Source organism: Pristiophorus japonicus, chromosome 15, assembly GCF_044704955.1.
Source record: "Pristiophorus japonicus isolate sPriJap1 chromosome 15, sPriJap1.hap1, whole genome shotgun sequence".
Taxonomy (NCBI): domain Eukaryota; kingdom Metazoa; phylum Chordata; class Chondrichthyes; family Pristiophoridae; genus Pristiophorus; species Pristiophorus japonicus.
This window is the reverse complement of record NC_091991.1, coordinates 154,993,925-155,019,476: the sequence shown is the minus strand read 5'-3', so window position 1 is coordinate 155,019,476 and position 25,552 is coordinate 154,993,925. Positions and strand designations below refer to the sequence as shown.

Genomic DNA, 25,552 nt, shown 5'->3' with positions numbered 1-25,552 from the left:
ACACGGGTTATACAATACAAGCAGCTTGTTGGAGCATAAAATGTTTCTGGCTTTCTCAAAAGCAATTACTTATTTTTTTCCCCCATGCCCAGTTCTCACCTTTACGCAATAACACATGTAGGGGCTCTAAGAGGGTGCTTAACCCCGGTAGGAAGTTACCAAAATAGTTGAGGAGTCCCAGGAACGACTGCAGCTCCATGACGTTCTGTGGCCTGGGCGCGTTCCTGATAGCTTCTCTCTTGGCGATCTTTCTCCCCAAAAACTCCACTTCTGTTGCCATGACGCATTTCGACCCCTTCAGCCGCAGCCCTACGCGATCCAGTCGCTGGAGGACCTCCTCCAGGTTTTGTAGGTGCTCGACGGTGTCCCGACCCATGACCAATATATCATCCTGAAAAACCACCGTGCGTGGTAACGACTTGAGTAGGCTCTCCATGTTTCTCTGGAAGATCGCTGCAGCCGACCGAATTCCAAACGGGCATCTGCTGTAGATGAACAGTCCCTTGTGCGTGTTAATGCAGGTGAGGCCCTTCAAAGACTCCTCCAGCTCCTGCGTCATGTAGGCCGAAGTCAGGTCGAGCTTGGTGAATGTCTTGCCTCCTGCCAGCATCGCAAATAGGTCGTCTGCCTTCGGTAGCGGGTATTGGTCCTGTAGCGAGAAACGATTAATAGTTACTTTATAATCGCCGCAAATCCTGACTGTGGCATCACTTTTGAGTACTGGAACAATCGGGCTGGCCCACTTGCTGAATTCCACTGGGGAGATGATGCCCTCGCGTTGCAGCCTGTCCAGCTCGATTTTCACTCTCATCCTCTTCATGCGAGGTACCGCTCACGCCTTGTGGTGAATGGGTCGTGCCTCTGGGACCAAGTGGATCCATACCTTTGCCCCGGAAAAGTTTCCAATGCCTGGATGAAAAAGGGAAGGAAATTTGTTAAGAACCTGGGTACATGAGGCCTCATCGACATGTGACAGTGCTCTGATGTCATCCCAGTTCCAGCGGATTTTGCCCAGCCAGCTCTTCCAAGCAGTGTGGGGCCATCGTCCGGGACAATCCAGAGTGGCAGTTCGTGCACCGTTCCCTCGTAGGTGACCTTGACCATGACGCTGCCCAGGACAGTGATGAGCTCTTTGGTGTATGTTCTCAGTTTCGTGTGGATAGGGCTCAGTGCTGGTCTGAATGCCTTGTTGCGCCACAGTCTCTCAAACATCTTTTTACTCATGCTGGATTGGCTAGCGCCAGTGTCCAGTTCCATGGCTACAGGTAAGCCATTCAATTTTACATTTAGCATTATAGGTGGGCATTTCGTCGAAAATGTGTGCACCCAGTGTACTTCAGCATCTGCCTCCTCTCTCTGAGGCTCGAAATTGCTTTGCTCCACCATGGACCGATCTTCCTCTGCCACGTGGTAGTTAGCAGGTTTTGCAGAGCTTGCAGCTCATCTGTAAGATTGTTGGAGGCGCCTCATTGTTCCACAGCTCTTGCAAACATACCCTTTGAAGCGGCATGAATAGGCTGAATGGAAGCCTCCACAACTCCAACAAGATGTGAATTGCCTTGCATTCATCCTTTGTTGGGGACTCAGTCATCTGCGTCACCCGAGGCCTGCTGGCAGTTGCAGACTCGTGGGTTCTGCCCTGTACATTTCTGCTCACAAACACAGTTCCAGTTAATTTATGAACATTGCTAGCACTTGTGTGCTGAGAGATTTGTTTGGTGTTATCACTGGTGGACATAAACGCCTGTGCTATCGCAATGGCCTTACTGAGGGTCGGTGTCTCTACAGTCAAAAGTTTTCGTAGGATGGTCTCGTGGCCAATGCCCAGTACAAAAAAGTCTCTCAGCATCTGCTCCAGGTAGCCATCAAACTCACATTGTCCTGCAAGACGCCTTAGCTCGGCGACGTAGCTCGCCACTTCCTGACCTTCAGATCGCTGACACGTGTAGAACCGATACCTCGCCATCAGCACGCTCTCCCTCGGGTTAAGCTGCTCCCAAACCAGTGTACACAGCTCCTCATACGACTTATCTGTGGGTTTCACTGGAGCCAAAAGATTCTTCATGAGGCTGTAGGTTGGTGCCCCACAGACCGTGAGGAGGACCGCTCTCCTTTTTGCAGCGCTTCCTTCTCCGTCCAGCTCATTGGCTACAAAGTATTGGTCTAGCCGTTCGACATAGACTTCCCAGTCCTCACCCTCCGAGAACTTCTCCAGGATGCCCACAGTTTGCTGCATCTTTGCGTTGGATTCGCATTGTCGTCGTCAGTTATTGTGTTCCTAACACAGATGAGGCTGCACACAGGGAGGTTAAAGTAACAGTGACCTCAGTCTTTATTAAGACACTCCAGAGTGAGGAACAGGCCTTAGGGGCCGGCTTATATACAGTGCTCCCAAGGGATGCTGGGATCCCTTGGGACTTCAGGGGATGCACTCCCTGGTGGCGGAATATGGGAGTGCATGCTTTACAGATACACATCAGTCAGGATCCAGTGGGGTGGGTGAAGGTCGGGGCCAGAATCAGGAGGGTAGTCATGGCCAGAATCAGGGGGAGATCGGAGAGGGCCTCAAGGTTGTAAATAATAAGTACTTACCTTTCGTTCCCCATTCAGTACTGTTTAACGTTTCTTTTCCTGGAAATAAACATTCCTCAGACACAAGTCAAGTTTGAAAGAGGGGGTTAAAGCAACCATTAGGCCCCTTATTTGAATATGCTAATTCCTGAACACCTGCTTCAAACGATGCTAAATAACACCTCACCAATATGGCGTCCGGCGCAGCACCCGCCAGAAGTGGACGGAAGCGAGGCAGGCGCCATTGTTTCCGGCTTCAACAGCCAGCGCTAAAACCCCAGAATTTCTCAGCCAGCATGTTTAAAAATAGATATGCCCAAAGTTAATAAATTTAATTGTAGAGTTATACCTATAGTAAATAAATTTATGTTGACAAAACATTCAGAATGCAAGATTAGAATTCAAAATGGAAGTCCGTTTAGTACAAGTAGTTATGGTGGCTTGTAGAGTAACTGCGTTTTGATTTAACCTAAATGATGATATGGATAGGCTGTTGGAAAATGGGGGGGGGGGGGGCGGGAAAGAGTGGTATAGTAGAATGTGGTATAGTAGAATGTGGAATGATCTCGAGGTTGATTTTGTGATTTCTATGTAGGGATTAGAAATACTGGAAATAATGGCCCATAATTAGCTGTGGCATAGCATTTACCAGCATCTGCCGTTAGTTAGATATGCCCTTGCACATTTTTAGTTTTTAAATTTTGTGTGTGCTAAGTTGCTGAAAGTTGAGCTGATCACGTGACAGCGAGGGAAACAGGACACATTAGAGTGAGTGGATTCAATGCCAGGTACAGAGAGAAATAAAGAGAGGGAATGAAAGACTGGATTAAGAGCGAGAAAAAAAAAGACAGTAAGGAAAAGGAAAAACAACAATTAAAAATGTTAAATTTTACATTTTTCAAATCTCCAAATACAATTAAAACTTGAAGGAATGAGACGCAACACTTATAATAATTAATTTTCAGTGCCAGAGAGATTGAATGGTATTAACATTTATCGCCGAAATTGATAAAACTTAACTTTCTGTGCCCGGTTTAGTTCGCATCTACTGCGCAAATACAACAACTTCACACCGTTCAATGCATTACAACAGTGAGGTAGAGAGCCAACGTAATGCGCCATCAAGGTATTGCTTGAGATAGACAAAATGTATCCACCAATCTACTGCATGTATACAAATAGCTACGAGATTATTCTGATAAAGTCTAAGGAATATCACTGATGAATCTTTGGCTGCTGAAGGAAACTGGGTCTCCTCACTTGTACATCTAGTCTGACCTGCGGAGGTGCGGCAAATGGGGTTACAGGGCCCAGAAGAGCTGAGGGCCCAGGGGCAGCACGGACCTGCCCACACTGCGACATGTGCGCGCATTAGTTCCATGTAGCAGAGCAGGTCTCCAGTCATCCTGGTTAACCCTCGCCACTGGATAAAGGCCTAGCGCTCTGTCAAGCCCGTGTGGTGGCTGATGTGCAACGGTCACCACACTTTTAAAAAAAAATCCACGTACAGACACCTTCCACCCCTGGAGTTCAGGACTGGAATATTGGGTCCTTCAATGAAACATCTGCGAACTCATCCCTTTTGGTGTGGAAGCAAGTCATCCTCGTTCGACGGACCGCTTATGATGATGATGTAGTTTGAAAAACTTGGCCAGAAATGAAGAGAAACGATACTACTCCATCCACCGTCCTCTCACTCAAAACAAAGAAATTGATCAGTAAGGACCGCTGGGTGAGCAGGAATTGGTGCAGGATAAAATACAAGAGCAGAGTACTGGATGAACTAAAGTTTTGAAAAGGTGCAGGATGGGAGGCCAGCCAAGAAATGTAAGGGCCAAGGCAGATGATGTTATGGAGGTTGAAGTTGGCTCACTTCCTCGTGCTCATGCACCTCCAAAGCTAGTCTGTTCTGCAGTCCTCAAGCAGCAGACAGGCATATCTACTTACACTCCTACAAGTTAGTTCACAATATTCCTCAACCATTGTTTTTGGTCATTATGGTCAATGGATCAATTACTAAGTCTTCAGGTCACCTTTCATGACCAGCTGAGATTGGGAAAGCCCAGCACCAAGATGTACAAAACATAAAAGCCAAGCATACTTGAAAATAATTAAAACCAGATGTCCACTGAGTCACAATTGAATATAGAATAATAATATTTATATACGACTTAGATGATGGCATAGGAGTCATATATCTAAATTTGCCAATGACACAAAGATAGGTGGCATTGTAGATAAAAGCATAAAATTACAAAGGGATATCATCCCATTGGCGGTCCCTCGAACGAGGATGACTTGCTTCCACGAGTTCACAGGTGTTTCGATGAAGGACCCGATGTTCCAGTCCTAAACTCCAATTGAGGGGGTGGAAGATGCCTGTGCGTGAATTAAAAAAAAAAACGTGTGGTGACCATTGCACACCAGCCACCACACGGGCTTGACAGAGCTAGGTCTTGGTCTAGTGGCAAGGATTAACCAACACGACTGGAGACCTCCTCTGCTACACGGACCCAGTGTGCACACATATCGCAGTGTGGGCAGGCCTGTGCTGCCCCTGGGCCCTCGGCTCTTCTGGGCCCCGTACCCTCATCTGTCACACCTCCGCCACGATCTCTCGCCGCTCATCCGCCCCGACCTTCCCACTCCTCTGTACCTGGGCTCCGCCGATGTTCCTGCTCACACTCCAAAACGGCGACCAGGGTTTTGATGACGTCACCCAGTCGCCCATCTCAAAATCGGCGCACACTTGGAGCAGCTCGCACTGGAGGTTGAAGTGGTATGCCACTCCAGCTCTTTTATCTTCCGACCTGTGGAGCTGTTCTCTCAAAGGGATATCGACAGTGAATGGGCAGTCAGTCGAGGAGGCGGGAGCTCTGAGCAGCGCGAGTCCGGGGTCGTCGAGAGGCCGATAAAGGCCAGCGGGAGTCGAGCAGTTCGAGCAGTCAGTCGAGGAGGCGGGAGCTCGGAGCAGCGCGAGTCCGGGGTCGGCGAGAGGCCGATAAAGGCCAGCGGGAGTCGAGCAGTTCGAGCAGTCAGTCGAGGAGGCGGGAGCTCGGAGCAGCGCGAGTCCGGGGTCGGCGAGAGGCCTATAAAGGCCAGCGGGAGTCGAGCAGTTCGTCGAGGAGGCGGGAGCTCTGAGCAGTGCGAGTCCGGGGTCGGCGAGAGGCCTATAAAGGCCAGCGGGAGTCGAGCAGTTCGTCGAGGAGGCGGGAGCTCTGAGCAGTGCGAGTCCGGGGTTGGCGAGAGGCGTGGCCGGTGCAGCTACAGGGGGAAGGCAAAAAAGTAAAAAGAAACAGAAAGGTGACGTCACAGCCAAGGGGGTAAATGATTGGCTGATTGGTGAGTAGTTTTTCTTTTTTCTCTTCTATAACAGTCAGTAACTTTTAACATTGTTGCCAATTTAAGTGTATCTAAGGGTTAAGTCATGGCAGGGGAGCTCGGTCACGTGATATGCTCCTCCTGTACCATGTAGGAACTCAGGGACGCTTCCGGTGTCCCTGACGACTACATCTGCGGGAAGTGTATCCGCCTCCAGCTCCTGACTGACTGACTGACCGCGTTGCGGCATTGGAGCTGAGGGTGGATTCACTCTGGAGCATCCACAATGCTGAGAACGACGTGAGTAGCACGTGTAGCGAGTTGGTCTTACCGCAGGAGAAGGGTCCACACACAACTAGGGAATGGAAGACCAGCAGGAAGAGTAGTGCAAGGAAGGTAGTGCAGGGGTCCCTTGTGGTTATCCCCCTGCAAAACAGATACACTGCTTTGAGTGCTGTTGAGGGGGATGACTCATCAGGGGAGGGCAGCAGCAGCCAAGTTCATGGCACCGTGGCTGGCTCTGTTGTACAGGAGGGCAGGAAAAAGAGTGGGAGAGTGATAGTGATAGGGGATTCAATTGTGAGGGGGAATAGATAGGCGTTTCTGCGGCCGCAACCGAGACTCCAGGATGGTATGTTGCCTCCCTGGTGCAAGGGTCAAGGATGTCTCGGAGCGGGTGCAGGACATTCTAAAAAGGGAGGGAAAACAGCCAGTTGTCGTGGTGCACATTGGTACCAACGACATAGGTTTAAAAAAAGGGATGAGCTCCTACGAAACGAATTTAAGGAGCTAGGAGCTAAATTAAAAAGTAGGACCTCAAAAGTAGTAATCTCGGGATTGCTACCAGTGCCACGTGTTAGTCAGAGTGAGAATCGCAGGATAGCGCAGATGAATACGTGGCTTGAGCAGTGGTGCAGCAGGGAGGGATTCAAATTCCTGGGGCATTGGAACCGGTTCTGGGGGAGGTGGGACCAGTACAAACCAGACGGTCTGCACCTGGGCAGGACCGGAACCAATGTCCTAGGGGGAAGTGTTTGCTAGTGCTGTTGGGGAGGAGTTAAACTAATATGGCAGGGGGATGGGAACCAATGCAGGGAGACAGAGGGAAACAAAAAGGAGACAAAAGCAAAAGACAGAAAGGAGATGAGGAAAAGTGGAGGGCAGAGAAACCCAAGAAAAATAACAAAAAGGGTCACTGTATAGCAAAATTCTAAAAGGGCAAAGGGTGTTAAAAAAACAAGCCTGAAGGCGTTGTGTCTTAATGTAAGGAGTATCCGTAATAAGGTGGATGAATTAACTGTGCAAATAGATGTTAACAAATATGATGTGATTTGGATTACGGAGACGTGGCTCCAGGATGATCAGGGCTGGGAACTCAACATCCAGGGGTATTCAACATTCAGGAAGGATAGAATAAAAGGAAAAGGAGGTTGGGTAGCATTGCTGGTTAAAGAGGAGATTAATGCAATAGTTAGGAAAGACATTAGCTTGGATGATGTGGAATCTATATGGGTAGAGCTGCAGAACACCAAAGGGCAAAAAACGTTAGTGGGAGTTGTGTACAGACCTCCAAACAGTAGTAGTGATGTTGGGGAGGGCAAACAGGAAATTAGGGGTGCATGCAATAAAGGTGCAGCAGTTATAATGGGTGACTTTAATATGCACATAGATTGGGCTAGCCAAACTGGAAGCAATACGGTGGAGGAGGATTTCCTGGAGTGCATAAGGGATGGTTTTCTAGACCAATATGTCGAGGAACCAACTAGGGGGGAGGCCATCTTAGACTGGGTGTTGTGTAATGAGAGAGGATTAATTAGCAATCTCGTTGTGCGAGGCCCCTTGGGGAAGAGTGACCATAATATGGTGGAATTCTGCATTAGGATGGAGAATGAAACAGTTAATTCAGAGACCATGGTCCAGAACTTAAAGAAGGCTAACTTTGAAGGTATGAGGCGTGAATTGGCTAGGATAGATTCGCGAATGATACTTAAGGGGTTGACTGTGGATGGGCAATGGCAGACATTTAGAGACCGCATGGATGAACTACAACAATTGTACATTCCTGTCTGGCATAAAAATAAAAAAGGGAAGGTGGCTCAATCGTGGCTATCAAGGGAAATAAGGGATAGTATTAAAGCCAAAGAAGTGGCATACAAATTGGCCAGAAATAGCAACAAACCCAGGGACTGGGAGAAATTTAGAACTCGGCAGAGGAGGACAAAGGGTTTGATTAGGGCAAGGAAAATAGAGTACGAGAAGAAGCTTGCAGGGAACATTAAGACGGATTGCAAAAGTTTCTATAGATATGTAAAGAGAAAAAGGTTAGTAAAGACAAACGTAGGTCCCCTGCAGTCAAAATCAGGGGAAGTCATAACTGCAAACAAAGAAATGGCAGACCAATTGAACAAGTACTTTGGTTCGGTATTCACTAAGGAGGACACAAACAACCTTCCGGATATAAAAGGGGTCAGAGGGTCTAGTAAAGAGGAGGAACTGAGGGAAATCCTTATTAGTCGGGAAATTGTGTTGGGGAAATTGATGGGATTGAAGGCCGATAAATCCCCAGGGTCTGATGGACTGCATCCCAGAGTACTTAAGGAGGTGGCCTTGGAAATAGCGGATGCATTGATAGTAATTTTCCAACATTCCATTGACTCTGGATCAGTTTCTATCGAGTGGAGGGTAGCCAATGTAACCCCACTTTTTAAAAAAAGGAGGGAGAGAGAAAACAGGGAATTATAGACCAGTCAGCCTGACCTCAGCAGTGGGTAAAATGATGAAATCAATTATTAAGGATGTCATAGCAGCACATTTGGAAAGAGGTGACATGATAGGTCCAAGTCAGCATGGATTTGTGAAAGGGTAATCATGCTTGACAAATCTTCTGGAATTTTTTGAGGATGTTTCCAGTAAAGTGGACAAGGGAGAACCAGTTGATGTGGTATATTTGGACTTTCAGAAGGCTTTCGACAAGGTCCCACACAAGAGATTAATGTGCAAAGTTAAAGCACATGGGATTGGGGGTAGTGTGCTGACGTGGATTGAGAACTGGTTGTCAGACAGGAAGCAAAGAGTAGGAGTAAATGGGTACTTTTCAGAATGGCAGGCAGTGACTAGTGGGGTACCGCAAGGTTCTGTGCTGGGGCCCCAGCTGTTTACACTGTACATTAATGATTTAGACGAGGGGATTAAATGTAGTATCTCCAAATTTGCGGATGACACTAAATTGGGTGGCAGTGTGAGCTGCGAGGAGGATGCTATGAGGCTGCAGAGCGACTTGGATAGGTTAGGTAAGTGGGCAAATGCATGGCAGATGAAGTATAATGATGTGGATAAATGTGAGGTTATCCACTTTGGTGGTAAAAACAGAGAGACAGACTATTATCTGAATGGTGACAGATTAGGAAAAGGGGAGGTGCAACGAGATCTGGGTGTCATGGTCCATCAGTCATTGAAGGTTGGCATGCAGGTACAGCAGGCAGTTAAGAAAGCAAATGGCATGTTGGTCTTCATAGCGAGGGGATTGGAGTACAGGGGCAGGGAGGTGTTGCTACAGTTGTACAAGGCCTTGGTGAGGCCACACCTGGAGTATTGTGTACAGTTTTGGTCTCCTAACCTGAAGAAGGACATTCTTGCTATTGAGGGAGTGCAGCGAAGGTTCACCAGACTGATTCCCGGGATGGCAGGACTGACCTATCAAGAAAGACTGGATCAACTGGGCTTGTATTCACTGGAGTTCAGAAGAATGAGAGGGGACCTCATAGAAACGTTTAAAATTCTGATGGGTTTAGACAGGTTAGATGCAGGAAGAATGTTCCCAATGTTGGGGAAGTCCAGAACCAGGGGTCACAGTCTAAGGATAAGGGGTAAGCCATTTAGGACCGAGATGAGGAGAAACTTCTTCACCCAGAGAGTGGTGAACCTGTGGAATTCTCTACCACAGAAAGTTGTTGAGGCCAATTCACTAAATATATTCAAAAAGGAGTTAGATGAAGTCCTTACTACTAGGGGATCAAGGGGTATGGCGAGAAAGCAGGAATGGGGTACTGAAGTTGCATGTTCAGCCATGAACTCATTGAATGGCAGTGCAGGCTAGAAGGGCCAAATGGCCTACTCCTGTGTCTATTTTCTATGTTTCTATGTTTCTAAAACTGTGGCAAATGAATTTAAATGTAGGCAAATGAGGTCATCCACTTTAGACCTAAAAAGGATAGAACAGGGTACTTTCTAAATGGTGAAAAGCTAGAAACAGTGGATGTCCAAAGAGACTTGGGGGTCCAAGTACATAGATCATTAAAATGTCATGAACAGGTCCAGAAAATAGTCAAAAAGGCTAATAGGATGCTGGCCTTTATATCTACAGGACTAGAATGCAAGGGGTTAGAAGTTATGCTACAATTATACAAAACCCTGGTTTGACCATACCTGGAGTATTGTGAGCTGTTCAGGGCACCACACCTTAGGAAGGATATATTGCCTTGGAGTGCGCGCAGCGTAGGTTCATTATAATGATACCCGGACTTCAAGGGTTAAGTTACAAGGAGAGATTACGCAAATTAGGTTTGTATTCCCTAGAATTTAGAAGGTTAAAGGGTGATCTTATCGAAGTTTGCAAGATATTAAAGGGAACAGATAGGGTAGATAGAGAGAAATTATTTCCGCTGGTTGGGGATTCTAGGATGAGGGGGCATGGTCTAAAAAGTAGAGCCAGACTTTTCAGGAATGAAATTAGGAAACAGTTCTACACACAAAGGGTGATAGAAGTTTGGAACTCTCTTCCACAAATGGCAGTTGATGCTAGATAAATTGTTACTTTTAAATCGGAGATTGATAGCTTTCTGTTAACCAAAGGTATTAAGGGATATGGGCCAAAGATGGGTATACAGGTGTGACGTCCGAAATCCGTAAAACTTGGGACCGAGGCTGTTCTGCGTATTTCTGGATTTCGGAACGTCTTTGCCTGGGCTGAGGTAGGCAGAGAAGGGCAGGGAGGGAGGGGGGGTTAGGGAGGAGAGGGGTCAGGGAGGGGGGTCAGGCTGCTGAGGTAAGGTGGGGCGGGGGGGGTGGTGGTGGATGTCGGGCCGGGGCCCGAGCATCAAGGCCGGAGGTCGGGGCCGGGCCAAGGCTGGGGGAGAACATAAGATATCGGCCCCAAGTTTCCACACGCTAAAAAACGGGCGCCCCTCCGAGCTGGGCACCCGTTTTTCGCGCCGAAAACGGCACCGGAAAAAAAAACGCGCGATTCTGGAGCGCCCTGCAGCTCGATGTCTGCTTGGCGCGGCGCCCAGGAGGGGCGGAGTCTACCACTCGCGCCGATTTTGTAAGTGGGAGGGGGCGGGTACCATTTAAATGAGTTTTTTTCTGCCGGCAACCCTGCGCGTGCGCGTTGGAGCGTTCGCGCACGCGCAGTGTGAAGGAAACATTGGCACTCGGCCATTTTTGTAGTTCTTTGTAGCTGTTTAATTTTTGAACATTTTTTTTTAATAAAAGCACATTGCCATCAGCACATCAGTACTGAGGCTTCTTGCAGCAGTGAGAAGGCTGCAGGAAGCCTCAGAAAGTTGAGGCAGCCGTTTCCCTCCCCTCCCTCCCCCCCGCGGAAACTAACGGCTGCCTCAACTTGAGGCTTCCTGCAGCATTCTCCCTGGCTGAAGCACTTTCACACAGGTAGGAAGATGGTTTATTTAATCTTTTCTTTGTTTATAAACTTTTGTTCAGGTTGGATTGATTTGTATAATATTTGTATAAGTATAAATAAGGATTTATTATAGAATTTAATGACTTCCCTTCCCCCCCCCTCCCCATTCTGGATGCAAAATTTGTAACCTGTGCCTGATTTTTTAATGTGTAGACAAGGTTTTTTCAGTTCTACAAAAACCTTCACTTGCTCCATTCTAAGTTAGTTTGGAGTACGTTTTCACTGTGGAAACTTTGAAATTAGGCGTTAGTGGCCGGACACGCCCCCTTTTGAAGAAAAGATTCTGTTCCAAAGTGAAACTGTTCTAACTGACTAGCACTGCAGAAAAAAAAAGTGGAGAATTGCGATTTCTAAGATAGTCCGTTCTCCACCAGTTGCTCCTAAAAATCAGGCGCAAATCATGTGGAAACTTGGGCCCATAGGAACAGGAGTAGGCCATTCGGCTCCTCGAGCCTGCTCTGCCAATCAATAAGATCATGGCTGATCTGATCATGGACTCAGTTCCACTTACCCGCCCGCTCCCCATAACCGTTCAAAAATCTGTCTATCTCCGCCTTAAATATATTCAAAGACCCAGCCTCCACAGCTCTCTGGGACAGAGAATTCCACAGATTTACAACCCTGAGAGAAGAAACATAGAAACTTAGAATATAGGTGCAGGAGTAGGCCATTCAGCCCTTCGAGCCTGAACCATCATTCAATAAGATCATGGCTGATTATTCCCTCAGTACGCCTTTCCTGCTTTCTCTCCATCCCCCTTGATCCCCCTAGCTCTAAGGGCCATATCTAATATTCTCTTAAATATATCCAATGAACTGGCATTAACTACTCTCTGCGGCAGGGAATTCCACAGGTTAACAACTCTGAGTGAAGAAGTTTCTCCTCATCTCAGTCCTAAAAGGCTTACCCCTTATCCTAAGACTGTGTCCCCTGGTTTTGGATTTCCCCAACAACGGGAACATTTTTCCCGCATCTAACTTGTCCAGTCCCGTCAGAATCTTGTATGTTTCTATGAGATCCCTTCTCATCCTTCTAAACACCAGTGTATAAAGGCCCAGTTGATCCAGTCTCTCCTCATAGGTCAGTCCTGCCATCCCGGGAATCAGTCTGGTGAACCTTCACTGCACTCCCTCAATAGCAAGAACGTCCTTCCTCAGATTAGGAGACCAAAACTGAACACGATATTCCAGGTGAGGCCTCACCAAGGCCCTGTACAACTTCAATAAGACCTCCCTGCTCCGATACTCAAATCCCCTAGCTATGAAGGCCAACATACCATTTGCCTTCTTTATCGCCTACTGTACCTGCATGCCAACTTTCAATGACTTATGAACCATGACACCACTTTGAGTACTGTTGAGGGGGATGACTCATCAGGGGAGAGCAGCAGCAGGCAAGTCCATGGCACCGTGGGTGGCTCCGTGGGTGGCTCTACTGCACAGGAGGGCAGGAAAAAGAGTGGGAGAGCTATAGTGATAGGGGATTCAATTGTAAGGGGAATAGATAGACGTTTCTGCGGCCGCAACCGAGACTCCAGGATAGTGTGTTGCCTCCCTGGTGCAAGGGTCAAGGATGTCTCGGAGCGGGTGCAGGACATTCTAAAAAGGGAGGGTGAACAGCCAGTTGTCGTGGTGTATATAGGTACCAACGATATCGGTAAAAAACGGGATGACGTCCGACGAGACGAATTTAGGGAGCTAGGAGTTTAATTAAAAAGTAGGACCTCAAAAGTAGTAATCTCAGGATTACTACCAGTGCCACGTGCTAGCCAGAGTAGGAATTGCAGAATAGCTCAGATGAATACGTGGTTTGAGGAGTGGTGCAGAAGGGAGGGATTTAAATTCCTGGGATATTGGAACCGGTTCTGGGGGAGGTGGGACGAGTACAAACCGGACGGTCTGTACCTGGGCAGGACCGGAACCAATGTCCTGGTGAGTGTTTGCTAGTGCTGTTGGAGAGGAGTTAAACTAATATGGCAGGGGGATGGGAACCTATGCAGGGAGACAGAGGGAAATAAAAGGGAGACAGAGGCAAAAGATAGAAAAGAGAATAGTAAAAGTGGAGGGCAGAGAAACCCAAGGCAAAAAACAAAAAGGGCCGCATTACAGCAAAATTCTAAAGGGTCAAAGTGTGTTAAAAAGACAAGCCTGAAGGCTCTGAGCCTCAATGCGAAGAGTATTCGGAATAAGGTGGACGAATTAACTGCGCAGATAGCAGTTAACGGATACGATGTGATTGGCATCACGGAGACATGGCTCCAGGGTGACCAAGGCTGGGAACTCAACATCCAGGGGTATTCAGCATTTAGGAAGGATAGACAGAAAGGAAAAGGAGGCGGGGTGGCGTTGCAGGTTAAAGAGGAAATTAATACAAATGTAAGGAAGGACATTAGCTTGGATGGTGTGGAATCGGTATGGGTGGAGCTACGGAATAGCAAAGAGCAGAAAACGCTGGTGGGAGTTGTATACAGGCCACCAAATAGTAGTAGTGAGGCTGGGGACAGCATCAAACAAGAAATAAGGGATGTGTGCAATAAAGGTACAGCAGTAATCATGGGCGGCTTTAATCTGCATATTGATTGGGCTAACCTAACTGGTAGCAATGAGGTGGAGAAGGATTTCCTGGCGTAATTAGGGATGGTTTTCCAGTCCAATATGTCGAGGAACCAACCAGAGAGCTGGCCATCCCAGACTGGGTGATGTGTAATGAGAAGGGACTAATTAGCAATCTTGTTGTGCGAGGCCCCTTGGGGAAGAGTGACCATAATATGGTAGAATTCTTTATTAAGATGGAGAGTGACAAAGTTAATTCAGAAACTAGGGTCCTGAACTTAAGGAAAGGTAACTTTGATGGTATGAGGCGCGAATTGGCTAGATTAGACTGGCAAATGATACTTAAAGGATTGACGGATAGGCAATGGCAAACCTTTAAAGATCATATGGACAAACTCCAACAATTGTACATCCCTGTCTGGAGTAAAAATAAAACGGGGAAGGCAGCTCAACTATTAAGGATAGTGTTGAATCCAAGGAAGAGGCATACAAATTAACCAGAAAAAGCAGCAAACTGGAGGACTGGGAGAAATTTAGAATACAGCAGAGGACGACAAAGGGTTTAATTAAGAGGGGGAAAATAGAGTACGAGAGGAAGCTTGCCGGAAACACAAAAAATGACTGCAAAAGCTTCTATAGATATGTGAAGGGAGAAAGATTAGTGAAGACAAACATAGGTCCCTTGCAGTCGGATTCAGGTGAATTTCTAATGGGAAACAAAGAAATGGCAGACCAATTGAACAAGTACTTTGGTTCTGTCTTCACGAAGGAAGACACAAATAACCTTCTGGATGAATTAGGGGACCGAAGGTCTAGTGAGGAGGAGGAACTGAAGGATATCCTTATTAGGCGGGAAATTGACGGGATTGAAGGCCGATAAATCCCCAGGGCCTGATAGTCAACATCCCAGAGCAGTTAAGGAAGTGGCCCTCGAAATAGTGGATGCATTGGTGATCATTTTCCAACAGTCTATCAACTCTGGATCCGTTCCTATGGATTGGAGGGTTGCTAATGTAACACCACTTTTTAAAAAAGGAGGGAGAGAGAAAACAGGTAATTATAGACCGGTTAGCCTGACATCAGTAGTGGGGAAATTGTTGGAATCAATCATTAAGGATGAAATAGCAGCCCTTTTGGAAAGCATTGATAAGATTGGTCCAAGTCAGCATGGATTTATGAAAGGGAAATCATGCTTGACAAATCTTCTGGAATTTTTTGAGGATGTAACTAGTAGAGTGGATAAGGGAGAGCCAGTGGATGTGGTGTATTTGGACTTTCAAAAGGCTTTTGACAAGGTCCCACACAAGAGATTGGTGTGCAAAATCAAAGCACATGGTATTGGGGGTAATGTACTGACGTGGATAGAGAACTGGTTGGCAGACAGGAAGCAGAGAGTCAGGATAAATGGGTCCTTTTCAGAATGGCAGGCAGTGACTAGTGGAGTGCCGCAGGGCTCAGTGCTGGGACCCCAGCTCTTTACAATATATATTAATGATTTAGATGATGGAATTGAGTGTAATATCTCCAAGTTTGCAGATGACACAAAACTGGGTGGTGGTGTGAGCTGTGAGGAGGACGCTAAGAGACTGCAAGGTGATTTGGACAGGTTAGGCGAATGGGCAAATGCATGGCAGATGCAGTATAATATGGATAAATGTGAGGTTATCCACTTTGCGGGCAAAAACACGAGGGCAGAATATTATCTGAATGGCGGCAGATTAGGAAAGGGGGAGGTGCAGCGAGACCTGGGTGTCATGGTTCATCAGTCATTGAAGGTTGGCATGCAGGTACAGCAGGCGGTGAGGAAGGCAAATGGTATGTTGGCCTTCATAGCTAGGGGATTTGAGTATAAGAGCATAGAAGTCTTACTGCAGTTGTACAGGGCCTTGGTGAAGCCCCACCTGGAATATTGTGTTCAGTTTTGGTCTCCTAATCTGAGGAAGGATGTTTTTGCTACTGAGGGAGTGCAGCGAAGGTTCACCAGACTGATTCCCGGGATGGCTGGACTGACATATGAGGAGAGACTGGATCAACTGGGCCTTTATACACTGGAGTTTAGAAGGATGAGAGGGGATCTCATAGAAACATATAAGATTCTGAAGGGACTGGACAGGTTAGATGCCGGAAGAATGTTCCTGATGTTGGGGAAGTCCAGAAACAGGGGACATAGACTTAGGATAAGGGGCAAGCCATTTAGGACTGAGATGAGGAGAAACTTCTTCATTCAGAGAGTTGTTAACCGGTGGAATTCTCTGCCGCAGAGAGTTGTTGATGCCAGTTCATTGGATATGTTCAAGAGGGAGTTAGATATGGCCCTTGCGGCTAAAGGGATCAAGGGGTATGGAGAGAAAGCAGGAACGGGGTACTGAAGGAATGATCAGCCATGATCTTATTGAATGGTGGTGCATGCTCGAAGGGCCGGATGGCCTACTATTTTCTATGTTTCTATATTTCTATGACACCCAGGTCTCATTGCACCTCCCCTTTTCCTAATGTGCTGCCATTCAGATAATATTCTGCCTTCGTGTTTTTGCCCCCAACGTGGATAACCTCACATTTATCCACATTATACTACATCTGCCATGCATTTGCCCACTCACCTAACCAGTCCAAGTCACCCTGCAGTCTCTTAGCGTCCTCCTCACAGCTCACACTGCCACCCAGTTTTGTGTCATCTGCAAACTTGCAGATTTTACACTCAATTCCTTCATCTAAATCATTGATGTATATTGTAAAGAGCTGGGGTCCCAGCACGGAGCCCTGCGCCACTCCACTAATCACTGTCTGCCATTCTGAAAAGGACCCGTTTATCCCGACTCTCTGCTTCCTGTCTACCAAACAGTTCTCTATCCACGTCAGTATATCACCCCCAATACCATGTGCTTTAATTTTGCACACCAATCTCTTGTTAAAGCCTTTTGAAAGTCCAAATACACCACATCCACTGGTTCTCCCTTATCCACTCTGCTAGTTACATCCTCAAAAAATTCCAGAAGATTTGTCAAGCAAGATTTCCCTTTCATAAATCCATGCTGACTTGGACCGATCCTGTCACTGCTTTCCAAATGCGCTGCTATTTCATCCTTAATAATTGATTCCAACATTTTCCCCACTACTGATGTCAAGCTCACTGGTCTATAATTACCAGTTTTCTCTCTCCCTCCCTTTTTAAAAAGTGGTGTTACATTAGCTACCCTCCAGTCCATAGGAACTGATCCAGAGTTGATAGACTGTTGGAAAATGATCACCAATGCATCCACTATTTCTAGGGCCACTTCCTTAAGTACTCTGGGATGTAGATCATCAGGCCCCAGGGATTTATCAGCCTTCAATCCCATCAATTTCCCTAACACAATTTCTCGCCTAATAAGGATATCCTTCAGTTCCCCCTTCTCACTAGACCTTCGGTCCACTGGTACTTCCGGAAGGTTATTTGTGTCTTCCTTTGTGAAGACAGAACCAAAGTATTTGTTCAATTGGTCTGCCATTTCTTTGTTCCCCATTATAAATTCACTTGAATCCAATTGCAAGGGGCCTACGTTTGTCTTTACTAATCTTTTTCTCTTCACTTATCTATAAAAGGTTTTGCAGTCAGTTTTTATGTTCCCAGCAAGTTTCCTCTCGTACTCTATTTTCCCCCTCCTAATTAAACCCTTTGTCCTCCTCTGCTGAATTCTAAATTTCTCCCAGTCCTCAGGTTTGCTGCTTTTTCTGGCCAATTTATATACCTCTTCCTTGGATCTAACACTATCCTTAATTTCCCTCGTTAGCCACGGTTGAGCCACCTTCCCCGTTTTATTTTTACACCAGACAGGATGTACAATTGTTGAAGTTCATCCATGTGATCTTTAAATGTTTGCCATTGCCTATCCACCGCCAACCCTTTAAGTGTCATTTGCCAGTCAATTCTGGCCAATTCACACCTCATACCATCGAAGTTACCTTTCCTTCAGTTCAGGACCAAAGTTTCTGAATTAACTGTGTCACTCTCCAGCTTAATAAAGAATTCTAACATATTATGGTCACTCTTCACCAAGGGGCCTCGCACAACAAGATTGATAATTATTCCTTTCTCATTACACATCACCCAGTCTAGGATGGCCAGCTCTCTACTTGGTTCCTCGACATATCGGTCTAGAAAACCATCCGTACAAAATTCCAGAAAATCATCCTCCACCGCATTGCTACCAGTTTGGTTAGCCCAACCTATATGTAGATTAAAGTCACCCATGATAACTGCTGTACCTTTATTACACGCATCTCTTATTTCTTGTTTGATGCTGGCCCCAACCTCACTACTACTGTTTGGTGGTTTGTACACAACTCCCACTAGCGTTTTCTGCCCTTTGGTATGCCGTAGCTCCACCCATACCGATTTCACATCATCCAAGCTAATGTCCTTCCCTACTACTGCATTAATTTCCTCTTTAACCAACAATGCCACTCCGCCTCCTTTTCCTTTCTGTCTATCCTTCCTAAATGTTGAATATCCCTGGATGTTGAGTTCCCAGCCTTGATCACCCTGGAGCCATGTCTCCGTGATGCCAATTACATCATTACCGTTAACTGTTATCTGCGCAGTTAATTCGTTCACCTTATTCCGAATACTCCATGCATTGAGGCACAGAGCCTTCAGGCTTCTCTTCTTAACACACTTTGCCCCTTCAGAATTTTGCTGTAATGCGGCCCTTTTTGCCTTAGTTTTCTCTGCCCTCCACTTTTATTTTTCTTCTTTCTATTTTTTGCTTCTGCCCCCATTCTACCCCCTGCATCGATTCCCATCCCCCTGCCATATTAATTTAACTCCTCCCCAACAGCACCAGCAAACACTCCCCCTCGGACATTGGTTCTGGTCCTGCCCAGGTGCAGACCGTCCGGTTTATACTGGTCCCACCCCCCCCAGAACCGGTTCCAATATCCCATGAATTTGAATCCCTACCTTCTGCACCACTCCTCAAGCCACGTATTCATCTGAGCTATCCTGCAATTCCTACTCTGACTAGCACGTGGCACTGGTAACAATCCTGAAATTACTACTTTTGAGGTCCTACTTTTTACATTTAGTTCCTAGCTCCCTAAATTCGTGTCGTAGGACCTCATCCCGTTTTTTACCTATATCGTTGGTACCTATATGCACCACGACAACTGGCTGTTCACCCTCCCTTTTCAAAATATCCTGCACCCGCTCCGAGACATCCTTGACCCTTGCATCAGGGAGGCAACATACCATTCTGGAGTCTCGGTTGCGGCCACAGAAACGTCTACCTATTCACCTTACAATAGAATCCTCTACCACTATAGCTCTCCCACTCTTTTTCCTGCCCTCCTGTGCAGCAAAGCCACGAACTTGGCTGCTGCTGCTCTCCCCTGATGAGTCATCCCCTTCAACAGTACCCAAAGCAGTATATCTGTTTTGCAGGGGGATGACCGCAGGGGACCCCTGCACTACCTTCCTTGCACTGCTCTTCCTGTTGGTCACCCATTCCCTATCTGGCAGTGTACCCTTTTCCTGCATTAAGACCAACTCACTAAATGTGCTATTCACGTCATTCTCATCATCGTGGATGCTCCAGAGTAAATCCACCCGCAGCCCCAGTGCCGCAATGCGGTCTGTCAAGAGCTGCAGGCAGATGCACTTCCCGCACATGTAGTCGTCAGGGACACAAGAAGCTTCCCTGACTTCCCACATATTACAGGAGGAGCATAGCACATGTCCGAGCTCTCCTGCCATGACTTAACCCCTAGATTAACTGAATTTAACAATGCTAAATGTTACTTACTGATAAAAGAAAAAGAAAAACTGCTTACCAATCACTTACCCCCTTGGCTGTGATGTCACCGTTCGATTTCTTTCTACTTCTTTTTTGCCTTCTCTCCCTGCTGCAGCTACACCAGCTGGCCTCCCAAGTCGACGCTGCTGCTCTCCGGACTGATGGGCCTCTTGTAAGCCTCAGCAATCTCCCGCTCCGCCTCGACGCTGCTGCTCCCCGGACTGACGGGCCTCTTGTAGGCCTCAGCGATCTGATCTCAGTTTTAAATGGGCGGTCCCTTATTCTGAAACTATGTCCCTTAGTTTTAGTTTCCCCTATGTGGAAATATCCGCTCTGCATCCACCTTGTCGAGCCCCCTCATTCTATGTTTCAATATCATCTCTCATTCTTCTGAACTTTAATGCGTATAGGCCCAACCTACTCAACCTATCTCCAGAATCAACCTAGTGAACCTTCTCTGAACAGCCTCCAATGCAACTATATCCTTCCTTAAATACGGAGACCAAGACTGTACACAGTACTCTAGGTGTGGCCTCACCAATACCCTGTACAGTTGTAGCAGGACTTCTCTGCTATTATACTCTATCCCCCTTGCAATAAAGGCCAACATTCGATTTGCCTTCCTGATCACTTGCTGTACCTGCATACTAACTTTTTGCATTTCATGCACAAGGCCCCCCAGGTCCCTCTGTATTGTAGCACTTTGTAAGTTTTCTCCATTTAAATTATAATTTGCTTTTCTATTATTTTTGCCAAAGTGGATAACCTCACATTTTCCCACATTATACTCCATCTGCTAGATTTTTGCCCACTAACTTAGCCTGACTATATCCCTCTGCAGATTTTGTGTGTCCTCCTCAGTTTGCTTTCCCACCCATCTTTATATCATCAGCAAACTTGACTACATTGAACTCGGTTCCTTCATCCAAGTCATTAATATAGATTGTAAATAGTTGAGGCCCCAGCATCGATCCCTGCGGCACCCCACTAGTCACGGTTTGCCAATCGGAAAGTGACCCATTTATCCCGATTCTGTTTGTTAGCCAATCCTCTATCCATGCTAATATATTACCCACAACCCCATCAATTTTTATCTTGTGCAGTAACCTTTTATGTGGCACCTTATCGAATGCCTTCTGAAAATCCAAATACACCACATCCACTGGTTCCCCCTTATCCACCCTGCTCGTTGCATCCTCAAAAAACTCCAGCAAATTTGTCAAACATGATTTCCTTTTCATAAAACCATGCTGACTCTGCTTGATTGAATTATGCTTTTCCAAATGTCCCGCTACTGCTTCCTTAATAATGGATCTAGCATTTTCCCAATGACAGATGTTAGGCTAACTGGTCTATAGTTTCCTGCTTTTTGTCTGCCCCTTTTTATTTTTTAAATAGGGGTGTTACATTTGCGATTTTCCAATCCGCTGGGACTACCCCAGAATCCAGGGAATTTTGGTAGATTACAACCAATGCATCCACTATCTCTGCAGCCACTTCTTTTAAGACCCGAGGATGTAAGCCATCAGGTTCAGGGGACTTGTCTGTCTTTCGTCCCATTATTACCATTATGGGCAGCGTGGCGGCATGCCACTGCAAGGTATAGCGCGAGCTGGTGTAGGAGGGCGACGGCAGTGAAGAGAGTCGTCATCAAGGTCCAGGTCAGTGATTGGAGCGTGGGCAGGTACATCAGGAGCGGCGAGGTCGGGGCAAAGGAGTGGCGAGAGATTGTAGAGCGACATGATTGGGACCCAGGAGAGGCGCGAGTTCGGGGCCAGAAGAAGCATGGGCCCAGGGACAGCACTGGCCAGCCCACACTGCGATGTGTGCGCGCACTAGGCCCGTGCAGCAGATCAGGTCTCCAGTCGTCTTGGGTAAGCCTTGCCACTGGACCAAGACCTGGCTCTGTCAAGCCCATGTGGTGACTGGTGTGCAACGGCCACCACACGTTAAAAAAAAATCCACACACAGGCATCTTCCACCCTACATTATGTAGTTCAGGACCTGGAATATTAGGTCCTTCATTGAAACATTTGTGAGCTCATCCTTTTTTGGCGTGGAAGCAAGTCATCCTTATTTCGAGGGACTGCCTATGATGACGATGATGATATTTTACTGAGTACTACTTCATTAGTGATAGTGATTGTATTAAGTTCCTCCCTCCCTATAGCCCTTTGATTATCCATTATTGGGATGTTTTTAGTGTCTTCTGCCATGAAGACCGATACAAAATATTTGTTCAACATCTCTGCCATTTACCTGTTCTCTATTATTAATTCCCTAGTCTCATCCTCTAGGGGACCAACATTTACTTTAACAAGGAAAAGATTGGCTATGTACCTGTAGAAACTCTTACTATCATGCTAGTTTACTCTCATAATCTATCTTCCCTCTCTATCTTTTTTTAGTCGTTTTTTTGCTGGCTTTTAAAAGTTTCCCAATCCTCTGGCCTCCCACTAGTCTTGGCCACATTGTATGACCTTGTTTTCAATTTGATACCCTCCCTTATTTCCTTAGTTAGCCATGGATGGTTATCCCTTCTCTTACAGTCTTTCCTTCTCATTGGGATACATTTATGTTGCAAGTTATGGAATATCTCCTTAAATGTCTGCCACTGCTCATCAATCATCCCATAAGGAGGTCGGGCCGAGGCCGGGGGAGGTCCGGTGGCCGAGTCAGGGGAGGTTAGACGGTGAGGCAAAGATGTCCGGATCTCGGAATATTTTCCGGTTTCCGGACAACTTCCCACGGATCGGCCCGGTGTCCAGATTCCGGAACATTCCGAATTTCAGAACTACGGATTTCAGACGCTCAACCTGCATGGAGTTAGGTCACAGATCAGCCATGATCTCATTGAATGGCAGAGCAGGCTTGAGGGGCTGAATGGCCTACTCCTGTTCCTATGTTCCTAATAAGCTGAACTTTCAATTTAGATCACACTTAGAGTAATGTGCTCAGTTCCAGTCTCCATAAAAGATTTATAAGAAGGATACTAGAACTAAGAGGTTATAACTATCAGGAAAGACTGTGCAAGCTGGGGTTCTTTTCTCTTGGAAAGAAAATGCCGAGAGGTGACCTGACAGAGGCCTTTAAAATTATGAAATTATGGAAGATTTCGATAAGATAGACAGAGATGTTTCCACTTGTTGGGGGTGGGGTGGGGTGGGGTGGGGTGCGTCCAAAACTAGCGATCATAAATATAACATAGTCAGTGATAAATTAAATAAGGAATTCTGGAGAAAAGTCTTTACTCAGAGAGTGGTTAGAATGTAGAATTTATGACCACAGGGAGTCATTGAGGGAAATATCAGATTTATTTAAGGGGAAACTAGATAAACATGAGGGAGAAAGTAATAGAAGGATATGTTGATAGGACGAGACGAACTAAGGTGGGAGAAGGCTTGTGTGGAGCATAAACACTGGCATAGATCTATTGGGTCAAACAGCCAGTGTTTGTGCTGTAAATACTATGTAACACCAGTGTTGAATTGGGTGGAAAACGATTGAAGATATCACATTTTTTCCAGGAAAAATAGATTGTGAAACAATAAACCCAGGACTATGCAAAGATTTGTATTTTAGTGCTTTTAAAAACTAAAATACAGTGGCATATCTCCAGGTAGCTTCTCAGATGTTCAAATATTTGTCTGAAAAATATCTATGATTCTTTAAGTTTACACTGCTATATAATCTCAAGTTGGCAGAATACTAATTCTAAAGACAAAACATAACTGCTTCAGTCTCCCCACATCAGAATGAACCCTTACTTGAAATCAGCTCTGTTCCTTCTTGGTGAGAAGAGGGGGCAGCAGCTCTGTCAAAAGATTTACTTTTCACCATCATGGGTTTCACAGGAATGTAAGACCCGACATCATCTTTCCTTGCTGCTGTTAGAACGCGCTCTTTTCGCTTGCCTGCAAGAAGATGCATTGATGAATAATCTATTCTGAACTTGCATTCAACTTATCTAGTTAACATACATTTTAACATTTCAACTATATAGTTTGACGAATTCCACTCCCCTCTGATTTTTCTCCCTTCACTCTTTCCTCTTCTGAAGGAAGCAGGCATGTTAAAATAAAGTATTTCAGAATCATACAGCACTGAAGGAGCCTATTCAGTCCCTTGTGCCTGTGCTGGCTCTTTTAAATAGCTATCCAATTAATCTAACTTGCCTGGTCTTTCCTCATAGCCCTGCCAGTTTTTTTTATTATATCATGTTATTTATATGCTATAATATTTATATCATACACAGCAATCCATCAACAATTCCCAAATAGTCATCCTTTATGTATCAACTGACAAAAAGCACTGATGGGTGTTCAAAGTCCTCTGACCAGGGTTTTAGCCTAAAGCCATTCTGGTCAACATGACTCAATGCCCCACACTGTGGTGAAGTTATCCATTTAAAGGTAATAAGTTAGATTATATTTTAAATTGACAATTAAAGTAAAGCTGTTCGAGTAAAAGAAAAATATTAAACCTTGGGAACCACTAATGTCAATTAATGCATCATAATGGATAAAAGTTTGAAGTGATAAAGTTTAAGAACACAAGCAAACAAATTTTCTATTCAGTTTCTAATGTACTTTGCATCCAATCCTACTAGTTGAATTATTAACTTCAAGATAATTTCACAATTTAAAAAAAATTCACTCATCGGATGTGGAAGTCGCCCTCGAGAAGGTGGCGGTGAGCCACCTACTTGAACCGCTGCAGTCCTTGTGGTGAAGGTACTCCCACAGTGCTTAGGGAGTTCCAGGATTTTGACCCAGCGCCTATGACAGAACGACGATATTCTTCCAAGTCAGGATGGTGTGTAACTTGGAGAGGAACATGGAGGTGGTGATGTTCCCATGCGCCTGCTGCCTTTGTCCTAGGTGGTAGCGGTCACGGGTTTGGGTGGTGCTGCCAAAGAAGCCTTGGTGAATTGCTACAGTGCATCCTGTAGATGGTACACACTGCGGCCACAGTACGCCGGTGGTGGAGGGAATGAATGCTTAAAGTGTCAATCAAGCGGGTTGCTTTGTCCTGGATGGTGTCGAGCTTCTCGAGTGTTGTTGGAGCTCCACTCATCCAGGCAAGTGGAGAGTATTCCATCATACGCCTGACTTGTGCCTTGTAGATGGTGGAAAGGCTTTGGAGAGTCAGGTGAGATACTCGCCGCAGAATACCCAGCCTCTGATCTGCTCTTGTTGCCACAGTATTTATGTAGCTGGTCCAGTTAAGTTTCTGGTCAATGGTGACCTCCAGGTGTTGATGGTGGGAGATTCGGGGATGGTAATGCCGTTGAATTTCAAGGGGCGATGGTTAGACTATCATTTGTTGGAGATAGTCATTGCCTGGCATGTGTGTGGCGTAAATGTTACTTGCCACTTATCAGACCAAGCCTGAATGCCGTCCAGATCTTGCTGTATGTGGGCAAGGACTGCTTTATTATCTAATGAGTTGTGAACACTGTGCCGTCATCAGCGAACATCCCCACTTCTGACCTTATGATGGAGGGAAGGTCATTGATGAACCAGCTGAAGATGGTTGGGCCTTGGACAAAACCCCTGGCCGCCATTGTCGGGCCGACTGCAGAGTCGGCTGACAAACAAAATAAAATGGCAGCTGTGAAGGGCGGATGCGCCGCCCAG

The 25,552-nt window shown here is 46.2% G+C and overlaps 1 protein-coding gene across 3 annotated transcripts in view; it reads right to left on the bottom strand.

The window, feature by feature from the left end:
• The window catches only part of LOC139281152 (katanin-interacting protein), a 144,726-nt gene that overhangs the window by 83,634 nt on the left and 35,540 nt on the right, over nucleotides 1-25,552 (bottom strand). For all 3 annotated transcript variants that reach the window (XM_070901149.1, XM_070901150.1, XM_070901151.1), the window contains exon 9: nucleotides 23,681-23,827. In XM_070901149.1, coding sequence (XP_070757250.1) covers nucleotides 23,681-23,827 — 147 coding nt within the window. The remainder of the gene's footprint in view (nucleotides 1-23,680; nucleotides 23,828-25,552) is intronic.